The sequence below is a fragment of the Balaenoptera acutorostrata genome, chromosome 2 (genome assembly GCF_949987535.1).
Source record: "Balaenoptera acutorostrata chromosome 2, mBalAcu1.1, whole genome shotgun sequence".
NCBI lineage: Eukaryota > Metazoa > Chordata > Mammalia > Artiodactyla > Balaenopteridae > Balaenoptera > Balaenoptera acutorostrata.
In genome coordinates, this window is record NC_080065.1 from 94,994,016 (window position 1) to 95,009,094 (window position 15,079).

At 38.4% G+C, this 15,079-nt stretch overlaps 1 protein-coding gene across 6 annotated transcripts in view; it reads left to right on the top strand.

Annotated features, from left to right (window-relative positions):
• CAMK4 (calcium/calmodulin dependent protein kinase IV) overlaps nt 1–15,079 on the top strand; it is a 254,678-nt gene that overhangs the window by 128,122 nt on the left and 111,477 nt on the right. For 5 of the 6 annotated variants that reach the window (XR_009007091.1, XR_009007092.1, XR_009007090.1 and 2 more), the window contains exons 3-4: nt 10,464–10,526; nt 12,511–12,593. The exons of the other annotated variant lie outside the window; for it this stretch is intronic. Coding sequence is in view for 1 of the 5 variants with exons in the window: in XM_007192092.2 (XP_007192154.2) it covers nt 10,464–10,526; nt 12,511–12,593 (146 nt within the window). In the remaining 4 variants the exon portion in view is untranslated. The remainder of the gene's footprint in view (nt 1–10,463; nt 10,527–12,510; nt 12,594–15,079) is intronic. 6 annotated transcript variants of the gene reach the window in all.

A 15,079-nucleotide genomic window follows, 5' to 3' on the forward strand; every position in this document is an offset into this window, starting at 1 on the left:
AACATTATGTTCATTTTTTGTAAGCACCTGATATCAATTTCTTTTTTGCATGGATTTGACCATGCGGGTATTGAAGTCACCTCATTGGGGAATATGTGAATAGGAACCGAGCAAAGCTTTTCTTTTGAACTGTCCCTTGACTGGCACAAAGACAAAGCAGAAAATTCACAATTGCATCCCTAGAATTCTCTGCTTACCAAGGATCTCACTTCTCCTTCTTTGGGAATGCATAGTATACTCCAGTTCTCACTCTTCTCTTTTCTAATTTTCATCATTTCATTCTCATTTAATCTCTTCTGTGGTTATGTTTGATACACAGCATGTATCACACAAATTAACAGCAAGGTGTGCTTGTTGAAGAAGAAGCTGTGAAAGCTCTATATCCTGTGAGGAATATCAGTACCTGCTGCAGTGGATTTAGAAAGTCAGTAACTTCACCAGAGATTTTGTTAATTATATTTCTTGGAACATTTCCCATTTACCCATGGGAGAGTGCAATCTTGAATAAGTGGTATAGTGACCCTTTGTGGCTCACAATTTAGAAATCACAAGCTATTATCTGTGTAGGCTCTAGAAGATCTGGGTACTTAGCTCTGCCTGTGAGACAGGCATTCTCCACTCCATTGGTGTTGATAACATGACAAAAATTTCATACGGATTTGAATGGCAGGAGAAGTGACTAACCAAATCTAATCTCATCTAACCAGAGCTGTTAAACCAGGGATTTTTTCCTTTGAGCCCCCAACCTTTTGTATTCAAACACTAGTACCATCCCTCATTTATTTATTCAATAAATTTATATACCAGGTGTTGGTCAATAACGCTGGTGGTACTAATGTGTAAAAAATGGACAAGCCCTTGCTATCATAGAGCTTATGTTCTGGTGGGAGAAACAAATAATGAATTTGTAACTAAATGGTAACATAGATTTGTGTAAATTTTATAAAGGGATTAGAGTGATGATTATGGTATGCGTATATGTGTATGTGTGTGTAGCTACTTTTGATGCAGTGACCTGGGAAGGCCTCTCATTTGTTTTCTGAGTGAAGTGAGAAGGTCTAGTGGAAGAGGGTGTGGCAAGTGTGAAGGCCTTGGAACCTGGTCTGGGAGTTGAGTGGCCTGTATAGAGAGAGAAAAATGACATTAGCTCAAAAGGGTGAGGCCAACCCATCCTGAGTTTTAAGGCCTTGGTAAAGAGTTTCCATTTACTCTTAGAACCATGGGATGCCAACATTTAAGTTGGAGAGTGACAGGATCTGATTTACATTTTAAAGACATCACCCTGGCTGCTGTATGCAGAGGGAATGATTGCAAAGACTAAGAATCAAAGCAGGGAGACTAGTTAGGAAGTATTAAAATACTTCTGCAGCCTTTAAAGTAAGTCAGACCAAAATGGTGACATGGTATAATCAATTTCACGTGAAGAAGGGAGTGATCAAATATATCGAATGCTGCTGACAGAGTAAGATAAGATCAGAAAAGCAGTTAGTCTCCTCCAAGGAGACCACTGACTTCTTCTATAAAAGCAGTTTTGGAGGAGTTCTTGGGATGATGCCAGATTGAATTTCACTGACAAATATACGGGGAAAGGGAGGAGGAAGTTGAGAAAATGCAGAGGCAGCTCTGGAGAGGTTTTCTGCTAAGGGGAGCAGAGCTACGCTTTGGAAGCAGGAAGAGGGGTGAGTGACTGAGGGGTGAGATCTTTTTAAAGATAAGAGGTATTAAATGAGGGTTACCCCCGTATATTCTTAATGCCAGGGAGAGATACAGAGATGAAAGAAATAGCAGAGAGAGGTGTATAAAATATAATGTCCTTTCTACTTTATATATCATGTTCTCTTCCCTTTTTCCTCTCCCTCTGTTAAGCCAAACCTGTTTCTAGAGAAAGTCTGGCATCAGCCAGATCTTTTGTATAAACTTTGTTCAGCTTGTTATCTCTCCCAGGAATATTTTAAGCCTCCTTCATTCACTGTAAAGTAAAAGACTGTTCCCCGTGAAAGAATTTCTAGCATCTTCAAGCAGGAAGTCTTATATTTTAGACTCTAAGAATGAAGGAGGAGAGGTTACCTCCTTTGGAAGAGCTGCTGTCTTCTGAACCTACCTGATTTACAGAGGTTTCAGGTTCTGAAAGACAAGTGTTTTTCTTTCTGGGTTGAGCTTCTGAGAGCCATTTTTGTCTTCTTAAATTCAGTTCCAATCCTTGGGATCCTCCTCCATTGGAAAGCTCTACTTTTCTCCTTTTTGCCTCCCAAATGTTTTAGAGTCTGCAGAGAGTAGGAAGTGGCTGTTACAGAACTACCAAAGAATACTGTTTCACAATTTTCAAAACCAAGCTTATCTGAGTGAAATGCTTATTAGTCTGTCTTCTCATACTGGTCAGAACCAGATTGGCATTATACTAGTCTTGTTAAATGTAAAATAGAATACTGGTTTCTCTACAGTTTACTTTTTCTGTCGGTCCCACCCCACCATGTCTATTGCTCATCACTGCCTCCACCTCTGAACCATCACCTCCTCTGTGTAGCTGCGCCTACCCTTCTCCTCTCCATTGAGTCCAAAGTCACACAGAAATATCTGGGAGAAGAACATTCAAGATGAAAAACTATCAAGTACAAAGTGGAAAGGCTCAGAAGTGGAAATGATCTTGGCTTCTTGAAAGATCAATTCGATGATCAGTGAGCTGTAGTAAAAGGGGATGAATGGTAGGTGAGTTCAGTACAATGGACAGGGACACGATATTATTAGCATCTTTCTAAACCTGTTTATTCACCATCTCAGTAAATGGCAATATTATTTTACCCATTTCTCAGATGGAAAAACAAGCAGTCAACCTTTGCATTTCCCTTTCTCTTATACCCCATAACCAGTCCATCTTCAAATACTGTTGGTTCTTCCTTTAAAAAATGTTCATCTACTTCTCACTCACCTCCTTCATCACTAGCACCTGGGTCTAAGTCACCATCAACTCTCACCTGGATAACTGCCATAACTTCTTATTGAGTCTCTCTGATTTAACTCTTCCAATCATCCTCACATCCTCATCCCTACAAGAGTCAGAGTATCCTTCTTTTTTTTTTTTTTTGGTTGCACTGCTTGGCCTGTGGGATCTTAGTTCCCCAACCAGGGATTGAATCCGGGCCCTCAGCAGTGAGAGCGCAGAGTCCTAACCATTGGACCACCAGGGAATTCCCAAGAGTGAGAGTATCCCTTTAAAAATTAACTGAGGTCATGTCATTCCTCTCTCAAAATCTTCCAAATGTGTCTGACCTCTCTGTACAAAAATATCAAGTCCTTACCATGTTCATCCTGGCTTCTGGTCATTAGGAGACTCTGTCATCATCTATTGTTTTCCTCCTCTGTCACTTTCCTCTGGCTAAACTGGCCTCTTTGTTGAAGGCATAAGGGAGGAGAAATGGTCTGGACATAGCAATGAGTAGCAAAAAGGACACCCTGTCCTCCTTCCAGGCCCTGTGGTACCTTTCCTACTGGCATGAAGACAAGTCACCACTTGGGAAGACCCTAAAGAAAGTAAGGTAGTCATGAGATGCCCAGGTTTCTGTTAGGTCAAGAAGATAAAGGAATAGTCAGACTTGCCTAAAATTCTGTAGTTGTTGGAGATATTAGCCTCAGGTAGGAAAACCTCAGTATTTTTCTCAGTGTCCCACATTTGATTTTTGCATGTTCAAATAGCAGTTCCTAGCTTTCAAATCCTTGTAGGCTAAAACTGTCATTCTTGAATTTAACAAAGCTCCAGTTGTCAAGTCTGTTCACCAAGCATGTTAGTGCCAGCATGTACTTGTTGATATGTCAGAAAACAGGATGCTAAATTAAGCAGAAGCTATGCAGAAAAGAATTGTGAAAATTTAAAGATATTTGTCTGCTTATTTACCCATTAATAATTTACATTTTGCCTCTTTCCACAAAGGATTTGAGGAGCACAGTTCTGTACTTCACATCATGTTCTCTGGTCATTGTTAAAACCAAAAATGAGCCTAAGAAGCCAGAGAAATAGCAGAGAGACAAAATAAGACTTATGGTCTCAATCTCTGGAAGGAAAATGAATTCTTTTTTTTTTTTTTTTTTCGCCGCACCTCAAGGCATGCAGAGCTTCCCCAACCAGGGATCGAACCCCTGCCCCCTGCAGTGGAAGCATGGAGTCTTAACCACTAGACCACCAGGGAGTCCCCCTGCAAAGAAAATGAGATGAAGCTGAGCATTTTATGTGGAAATGCTGCTTTACTTGTCTGAATCCTAGAAGAAGTACAGCAGTAGTCTCTACTCGTTTAACAGTTGCTTAACAGTTAACTTGCTTAACAGTTATTTTCTAGGAAAACAACACTTATTCTGAATGGCAGTGCCAGTGCTCACACCCTATGCTGACCTACCCACATGTTTGGAAGGGGAAGTCAGAAGTAGGAAGGAAACAATAGCTCCTGGAACTAGAGAAATATTGAGAAGATATCAGATGAAATGGCTGTCAAGACGCACATCGGTGTGACCTCCAAGACATGACACCTTTGGAGGAACCACCCCCAAAGTCCGGCTGCCTAGGAACCTCTAGGCTTTGTTTCAAGAGATGACAAATGATTCTCAGCTAACCTCTCTGGGAAGGATTTTCTGACCTCAGCCTTGTCTTGTCCTTGGCTTCTCAGTCATTTATCTGCCTGCTTTTTTGTCCACGTCTCCCTCTCAACTTTACCGCCTGCTGGTTTCCTTGGTTGTCATTACTTTGGCTTCTAGTCCAGATTTTGTCACTCAGTTTACTCTCTGTGGATTGACAGTTTTTAATACCACATTTTTCTCTAACTTCCTTCTTCTTCGATTCTTCTCAGGCTCCACTTAAGTCATGACCTGCATTCAACCTGGGCTCCAGCATTCGAGCAGGAAGGAGACCACATTCACATTTTTCTTTCATTTAAATTATTACTACAATTTTGTTCTTTTTTTTCTATTTTCTGTTTTCAAATGTATAATGTTAAGTTTTCTGGAGTAGTGGTTCCCAAACTTTTGGGCTTTAGGAGCCCTTTTTGCTCTCCAACTTACTGAGAATCCCAAATAGCTATACACATTTACTATATTAGAGATTAAAGAATCTCGATATAATAGAGCAGGGGTCCCCAACCCCACGGCCGCGGACCAGTACCTGTCTGCGGCCTGTTAGGAATGGGGCCACACAGCAGGAGGTGAGCGGCAGGTGAGCAAGCCAAGTTTCACCTGCCGCTCCCCGTCACTCACATTACCGCCTGAACCATCTCCACTTCCCCACTCCCACATCCGTGGAAAAATTTTCTTCCACGAAACCAGTCCCTGGTGCCAAAGAGGTTGGGGACCACTGTAATAGAGATTAAAGAATTATTAAGTATTTATTAATTAATTAAAACTATAACAGTAATAAACCCAGTATATTTTAACATAAATAACATTTTTAGTGAAAAGTAACTATATTTTCCAAAATAAAAAAATACTTAGAAGAGTGGCATTGTTTTGTAAATCTCTTTATTATCTGGCTTAATAGAAGACAGTTGGGTTCTCATCTGCTTCTGCATTCAATATGTTGTTTTGTTTCAAGTATAGGAAAAAATCTAGCCTTACCCAGATGTGCAGTTGGAAAAGGGAGAACGTCATACATACCCTGAATGAGTCTTAGGGACCCGGAAGGGTCCTCTGATCACACTTTGAGAACCACTGATCTGGAGTATAGTGGGAAAATAATTACCCTTTTCAAAATTACCTTTAAAGAAAAATTAATTCTGAATTAAAAATAAATAACTACATTAGAAGATTGCTAGTCCAAATAATCTAGTATGTTTTGAATATTTCCAGAGTTTAGATAACTTTCAAAGAACTAAGTTTTGAAGGCATCCCAATATTTAATGTGTGACATAACATGATAAAAAATAAATTTGCTTAAAATTCTTATTTGTATTAAAAAGTTTTTGTTTACTGTGTCATATGAAAAAATTAAAGGATCTCTCTGACACTTATTTTATATGGATCAAAAACATACAAAAACAAGGGGGAAAACCTTATATTACATAAACGCTAAATGTGTAGTGAGAAAAATAGGTTTGACTATTAATAAATCTTAATTTAGAGACACCCATGTTCTTAAAATCTTTTTAAGCATCATGCAGTAATGAAAAATATATTTATTTTGTATTAGTGAGTAAATCCTTATTGTCCTGTGGAAGAGAAGATTGTGATAAAAAATAATCTGTATTCACTAATTTGTACGGAAACACAAAAGACCCCGAATAGCCAAAGCAATCTTGAGAAAGAAAAACGGAGCTGGAGGAATCAGGCTCCCTGACTTCAGACTATACTACAAAGCTACAGTAATCAAGACAGTATGGTACCAGCGCAAAAACAGAAATATAGATCAATGGAACAGGATAGAAAGCCCAGAGATAAACCCACGCACATATGGTCACCTTATCTTTGATAAAGGAGACAAGACTATACAATGGAGAAAAAACAGCCTCTTCAGTAAGTGGTGCTGGGAAAACTGGACAGCTACATGTAACACTCCCTAACAGCATACACAAAAATAAACTCAAAATGGATTAAAGACCTAAATGTAAGGCCAGACACTATCAAACTCTTAGAGGAAAACAAAGGCAGAACACTCTATGACGTAAATCACAGCAAGATCCTTTTTGACCCACCTCCTAGAGAAATGGAAATAAAAACAAAAATAAACAAATGGGACCTAATGAAACTTAAAAGCTTTTGCACAGCAAAGGGAACCATAAACAAGACAAAAAGACAACCCTCAGAATGGGAGAAAATATTTGCAAATGAAGCAACTGACAAAGGATTAATCTCCAAAATTTACAAGCAGCTCATGCAGCTCAATTTAAGAAAAACAAACAACCCAATCCAAAAGTGGGCAGAAGACCTAAATAAACATTTCTCCAAAGAAGATATACAGATAGCCAACAAACACATGAAAGAATGCTCAACACCTAACTAATCATTAGAGAAATGCAAATCAAAACTACATTGAGATATCACCTCACACCAGTCAGAATGGCCATCATCAAAAAATCTACAAACAATAAATGCTGGAGAGGGTGTGGAGAAAAGGGAACCCCCTTGCACTGCTGGTGGGAATGTAAATTGGTGCAGCCACTATGGAGAACAGTATGGAGGTTCCTTAAAAAACTAAAAATAGAACTACCATATGACCCAGCAATCCCACTACTGGGCATATACCCTGAGAAAACCATAATTCAAAAAGAGTCATGTACCACAATGTTCATTGCAGCTCTATTTACAATAGCCAGGATATGGAAGCAACCCTAAGTGTCCATCGACAGATGACTGGATAAAGAAGATGTGGCACATATATACAATGGAATATTACTCAGCCATAAAAAGAAACGAAATTGAGTTATTTGTAGTGAGGTGGATGGACCTAGAGTCTGTCATACAGAGTGAAGTAAGTCAGAAAGAGAAAAACAAATACCATATGCTAACACATATATATGGAATCTAAAAAAAAAAAAAAAAAAGGTCATGAAGAACCTAGGGGCAAGACAGGAATAAAGACGCAAACCTACTAGAGAATGGACTTGAGGACACGGGGAGGGGGAAGGGTAAGCTGGGACAAAGTGAGAGAGTGCCATGGACATATATACACTACCAAATATAAAATAGATAGCTAGTGGGAAGCAGCCGCATAGCACAGGGAGATCAGCTCTGTGCTTTGTGACCACCTACAGGGGTGGGATAGGGAAGGTGGGAGGGAGAGAGATGCAAGAGGGAAGAGATATGGGGATATATGTATATGTATAGCTGATTCACTTTGTTATAAAGCAGAAACTAACACACCATTGTAAAGCAATTATGCTCCAATAAAAACGTTAAAAAAAAAAAACTGTGTTCACGGAATGATTCCTCTTATATGAGGCATCTAAAATAGTGAGACTCATACAAGTAGAGAGTAGGATTGTACTTCCTAAGGGATAGGTGGAGGGGGAGATGGAGATTTGTTGTTCAATGGGTATCACGTTACAGTTATACAGAATGAGTAAGTTCCAGAGATCTACTGTACAACATGATGCCTAGAGTTAATAATAAAGTATTGTTCACTTAAAAATTTGTTGAGGGTAGATTTCACATTAAGTGTGCTTACCCCCCCCCACACACACACCCCACATACACACACACACAACAAAGGGACACAGGAGACTTTTGGAGGTGATGGATATGTTTATTACCTTGATTGTGGTGATGGTAACATGAATCTATACACGTGTCCAAACTCACCACATTGTATACATTAATTACGTGTGGTTTTTTGTATACCAATTATACCTCAGCAAAGCTAGAAAAAAATTTAAAAATTTTAAAATAATTAAAAAATTATCATCTATATCCAAATTTTCCTCAACAGCATCTACAGAACTGAAATGGAGTGTGAGCCAAGAACTCTTTGGAAGAGATCTGTCAGTGTCATCTTCCTGTTTTAGCAATGCCCCTCTTTCTCAGAGCTCTCTCTTTTGATAGAAGTAGAATGACTCTTGCTCAATAGCAAATTTTCATGAAATATGTGATTTTTTTACTAGATAAAAGAACTTTTATAGCGTTTTCCTCTAATACTACATTACCCACAGACCATGCTGTCAGTATCCCATGTGTTGGGCTGTCTGATATCACTGAGTGGCCGTCAGCAGCCCACATATCACACTAGCATCACCTGTGCACACTTAAACAAGTCTTTCTTCATTTTATATTAACAATAGTGTGACTTTTTTGTTTTTTTAATAAATTTATTTATTTATTTATTTATTTATTTATTTATTTATTTATGGCTGCGTTGGGTCTTCATTGCTGCGCGCGGGCTTTCTCTAGTTGTGGCGAGCAGGGGCTACTCTTCGTTGCGGTGCGCGGGCTTCTCATTGCGGTGGCTTCTCTTGTTGCGGAGCACAGGCTCTCGGCACACAGGCTTCGGTAGTTGTGGCATGAGGGCTCAGTAGTTGTGGCACCTGGGCTTAGTTGCTCCTCGACTTGCGGGATCTTACTGGACCAGGGATGGAACCCGTGTCCCCTGCATTGGCAGGTGGATTCTTAACCACTGCGCCACCAGGGAAGTCCAATAGCATGACTTGTAATGGCTAATGATTTCAAAGTCTTTTAGAGTTAGCCCACTGTTTGAATGATAGCAGTATTTTGACTCACAGAAAAATGATCTTCCACTGAACAATGGAATTTTTAAAACAAAACTTGTTTACAACTTATGTTCTTCTATCTTCTTATGGCATCTTCTAGAGGAGTCTTATGCCCCAAATTAGATTTTAATCTTCCTCTGAAAAAGATGATATTTTGTTTGTTTTTTCATATGCCCAGCATTGTTTAACATGAGGCTGAGCGCATTAAAAACTATATTAGACCCTTACTATGTACTATACATTCATTACGTATACATTCAAGAGAGAGCCTTGACTCCCCAGTTCCATGGAACACATTTTCTCTTTTTTAAATAGATCAGATTTTTAGGCTTTCCTCTGCTCAGACATTTGGAGAATATGATGAATGTTGTAGATCCTCTTCCCTCCCAGAAAACACATAGATCTGAGGAACTGCTTTATCCAAATCTCTACTCCAACCTTTCATATCGAGTCATCATTTCCTTAGACCCCTTTATTTTCCTTCAGCTTACATCACTGATAGCATCAAGCAACTACGGATAACTTAAGTAGAAAAGGAGATTCAGTAGCTCACATAATAAGACAGCTCAAAGGGCAAACTAGCTTATGCATAACTGAATCCAGTGGATTACATGGTCAGCAGTACTCATTCTTCATCTCTAGCAATGTTTTTTTCTGGGTTGGCTCCATTTTCAGTGAAGTGATCTCCATATGGTATCAAAAATGGTCCCTGGTAGTGGCAGACTCTATACTCTTGCTCTCACAATTTCAGAGGAAAAGAGAATACCTCTTTCTTGATTATTTGAGCAAAATTTGGGGGGAGGACCCAGATCGTAATGACTTGGATCTGGTGGATATCCCTGACTCAAGTCACTTTGGCCAGAGAATAGAGTACTCTGATTGGTTAGGCTGGGTTATGTGCTCACTTCTGTGGGAAAAAGGCAAGCAAAGTGATTGACAGCTCCAATGGGTTTGGGTCAAGGATCCAAAAAAGAAAGGAAGAGAAGGAGGAGGAATAGGTTGAGATGTAGTTGTGCCTTTGTGGTGATAGCGATAATTTTTGATAGCAAAGGGGCCACACAAGCGGTCTGACAAGTTGTGACCCATATTTGTAACTAGTTCTCTTTATGTCTGAAACAGAGAGGAAAGACATGCAGCTGGACAAAAAAGGGAGGAAGGCAACACTTAGAAATTAACCTCTGCCATTGACCTGATTCATCCAGGTGGTTATTGCTGTTTCTGACTCTCTGCTAAAATGAAGATATTTCTAAGGTGGGAGTATCTTTCAGTTTCTCTCATTTTGCCTTTTAGGTGGACAAAAAAATCGTAAGAACTGAGATAGGAGTTCTTCTTCGCCTCTCACATCCAAACATTGTAAGTGGTTTTTAGCCTGTTTTTTCAAATAATCTCCAATGTTACAGGGTGAGATTTTTGTTCTTTACTGTCCATTCTGATGATGAGAAAGGGATTCTTCCACCTCCAGTAAGTAGCCACGTTGGCCTAGTTCTTGTCCTCATCTGATCCCGTTTTTCAATTCTTTTTAACTGAATAAATCTTAAGAATTATACCCCTTGAAAGAGTTTCAAAATGGGCAGTTCAGCAATATATACCATTGATGTTTTCATGCATAAGAGGATAACTAAAATTGGAGAGTTTTTTTCACTCTAATAAGACACAGGCTTTTTTCTTTTGTGGGCCTATCTTACTAATATGCCATTGCTGAAAACGCCTGTGAAGAAAATGCATTGCTTTCCATAGTCATTTCAGTCTCCTATGAGAGAGTATTTGCGTCAGAGACAATGTGAAGATTCAAATAAATAATGTACTTGAATGGGGAAAATAAAAAGTCCTCCCAAGCTCTGCTCTAGGCTATGTCCAGACAAAGGCACTGAGGGAAAGAAGGGCTGGGGAAAAGCTTTCTTGAGCCAATGAAGTGAAAAGAACAAAATCATTTTCCAGGCCATAACTTGTTTCTATAAATTGAGTCACTTACTTAAAATATTTTACTCATTTCTCTGAGAAAGTTGTGGTGTTCCCGAGGATGACCTGCAATGCTTAGGCTCAAGGCAAAGTGCTTAAAACTTGTATATTAGTTAGCAATGCATTCAGCTGTAAATAACAGAAAACTTGAATATGGTGGTCTAAACAAATATTTTTCTTATGTTGTAAGAAATCAGAAGGCAGGCAGTTGTTAACACTCGTTCAGTTCCTCAGTGATGCCATCCAGGACCCAGACACCTTCCATCCATTGGTTTGCCCATCTTCAGTGCACTGGCTTTCACCTTCATGCTTTTCCCTCATGGTCCTAAAATGGCTGCTCCACAGTGTTCAGAAGTCTTCAGGTCTATATTCAAGACAGAAAGTAGTGGAAGGGCTTAACAAGCAGAGTCTGATGAGAAGCGTAAAAGCTTTTTCCAGAATTTCCAGCTGCGGTAGAATTCTCTTCAGTTTGTGGCCACAAGATCTGGTCACAAGATCACCCTAAACTGCATGGAGACTGGAAAATTAGGGAGTAGGGTTATCATAAGTGGCTTAGACCAAACATAATCCATAATTTAAGGCTAAGTACCTTGCTTCCCTAAACAAATCAGGGTTCTGTTTGCAGTAAAGTAGGGGGAGAAGGGCTTTGGGTAAGCAATTAACAAAATTTACCATATATAATCACCACTTTTACATTATCCGTCTTATTTCTTTCAAAGAGAAGTCAATTTGGAATTTTCCTCAAATATAGATCAGTCCTGGTCACTAGATTCTCAGAAGGAAAATATCCAAAATTGGATGGATTATCTGAATGTGATGAAAACCCTGTTATGGTGAATCAAATCACTATCACTGTTACTTTTCTGAGTATCCTTTCATCTACCAGCAACTTTTTAGCTGTTAAGGGATTCCCCTTCCCTACAGACAGACTTTAACCTGGTCCTGTTCTGTCTCAGACCCCTAATTGAAGTCCCTTTCTAGGAGAAGGAGGCATTTGCATCTCTACCAACCATGATGCTTTCAAATGGTTTAGGAAGTTTTGTTTGCTTCTGTTTGTTTTTTGTTTTTTTTTTTAATTCTGTTGAAATGCAGAAATTGGGATGATTTGGCAAAATTTAAGAAACATTTCTAGGGCAGGTATCTTTCAACTATCCAAATGAAAAATATAAAAACTCAAAAGGACCTTTGAAGAAATGAGGTAACTGATAGAAACAACCAGAGAGTGACAAATGACTGCCTGGTACTAGAGTAAGGAAGCTTTTTTAACCATGATCCAACATATTGCTATTACAGAGAGTGCTGTTGTAGCCATAATTTTAACTATTTCCTAGAAAGTTGAAAATAAAGAATTTGTGATTTTTTTTATATCTTTTCCCAGATAAAACTTAAAGAGATATTTGAAACCCCTATAGAAATCAGTCTGGTCCTAGAACTCGTCACAGGAGGAGAGCTGTTTGACAGGTGAGTAGGTCCTGGCAATGTAACCACAGTAAGGTTTTGCTTCCAGTCACCAAAAATAACCAAAAGGAAATTTCTCCTGAAATTTTTCATAATGACATATTATACCAGTTGATAACTTCTACTAAAATAGATCTTAAAAGGAGTGTAGAATGGAAAGAGAGTGATATTTGATAAGATGTGCGTAGATGAAAATTTGAGAAGCTTAGTGAACAAAAATAGAAACATTGTACTATTTACTTCTGCAAACATTTACTTCTAGATAAAAAGCAGAATTTCTAAAGTCATACTAAATCTAAACTAAATAGTAAGATTTATGAGAATATTTTGTGAGAAAATATTCAATGAGAATTATAGAAAGTTAAACATGTATTATAATAGTATTCTTTATTATGATCCAAAAGCCATAAAAATCAATTCTCTCCAAATGATTGTTTCTAGGCCTACTTTCTTTGTTAGGCTGTGTAGAGTTCCAAGTTGCAGAGAAAAACATGTTCTGTTATATCCAATTATAGCCAATTTTAGTTGTCTGTTCATATGTTCATCACTCAAGGCAGAGGTTTGAGGATGGCAGGGAGTATTTCAGGAAATCTGGTAGCGCATAATATAGGTACACTATTTGTACAAGAGACACACACTTTAAGCTTCCATAGCTTTCCTACCCTCCTCATCTTCTCAGAATTCCCTCTTTGCCCTGATGGGCTCTTGGGAGCTCTTTGCTGTGCTGAACAGGGTAATTAAGCAAGAATGGAATTGGAAGAAGACAAAGAGACTGAGTAGGTATATATCAGAAATGGTAAGAAACTGCAGTTTCTGTGATGTAAAGGTCTTTTTGGTTGAAGAAAGGGTTAAGAGAGAAGTGGACTGAAGACAGAAGACAGAAGAGAGGTTGATGAACTGCTAACGTAACATGAATGCCTGGAGCACAGTAAATTCTCAATAAATATTTGCTGCATGAATGAGTGAGTGAGCAATTGCTACAATGAATGGACTCTGAGGAGAAAGATACCTAAGGGTTTAGAAAGTGTTAGGAGAAGAGCATGCCTCCCCTTCCCCCCCACCCCTACTCCACTCAGTTAAATTTACTACCTCTTCAAGAGCTTCCAAAAGTCTTCATATTGGTTTTCAAAGTTCCTGTCTGCTTTTAATGTTACCCAGTGCAGAGTTGGATCTTCAGATAGGAAGAAGCAAAATGACCTTGATTGGAGCTACATATGTACCTTCAACATTTTGTTCAGATGTATACTAAAGTTTCCTTAGAGCAAGTTATGTGAATTTATCAGATTTTAAAAATTGTAGCATTTAAACTATATTCATTCTTTGCAAATAAATGAATCACCTAAGGGAAGTAAGCATAGGTAGCCTAGACATATATTGATACTTCTTGTGGTATTTGGCTCATAGTCAGTTGGACTCATGGTTTTAAATCCTGACTTAAGGAACAAATAACTAACATAGAGTGGTTTGCTTAACTTCTCTGAACCTCAGAACAAATTTGAAGCTGTACTATGATCCTAAGGAAGCTGAGACACTCTGATCCACTATAAGGATAGCCTTATCCTAAAACTATCATGTTCCCATATGCTTAGTCAAGACTCTTCCGGACTAGTTTATTTGAATGTTGCCTAAATTTGCCAATAATTGGTCCTTTTTCAATACCTTTTTAGCTGACTCTTTCATGGACATATTCCTTCTTTAGGTACATTAACAGAGTCAAATTATAGTTAGATCCTGATGGCTTTGGAGCCGTGAGATCTTCCTAAGGAAGACTTACATATTTCTCTGCTAATTATGGTCTAACAGAGAAAAATCTCCTGTTCTTTGTAAATAATTTCAGGACAGGAATTTCACAATGAAGTTGTCATCTACCAATGGCACTTAACTATTTACCTTCTAACCTTTGTTTGTCTGAATCATTTTGGAATCAGGAGTCTCTTTCCTTCCCTTCTCCCCAGCCTTTCTGGTTCTCTCATCTTGCAGTCTAGTTGATTTTGATGGAATAGAGTTAATTCAGCTATAGATAAGAGTGAAAAACTAAATGCTGTTGATAAATTTCATTTACAGTGATAAATGGATGAAATATTCGGATTTAACAGAGGACATCTAAAGAATGGCAGACAGCCAGTAGAGCACTCAACTACTCTATAAACTCTTAGTGGTCGTAGATAATAGGCTTTTTTCCCCCTGAATGTTGTTGTCCACATATCTGTTGCCATTAAGTTACTTAATTGTACAGTTATCTTTAAATTTGTATCAAAACTGAAAATATATCCTGCATTATTATCCATTTATTGCTTTCTTTCTTGAGAGTTAAAAATCATAATATGGTCTCTTTTTCCTGTACTTAGGTCAAAAACCAAACATATTTAATTGTAATGATAGAAATTCATTTCTGGCCTAATGATGACTCTAATAGTATCTAATGAATGAACTAATGGAACAACTGATGAAGAGATAATTATGTTAGTCCACTATAGTCAAAATGGTTG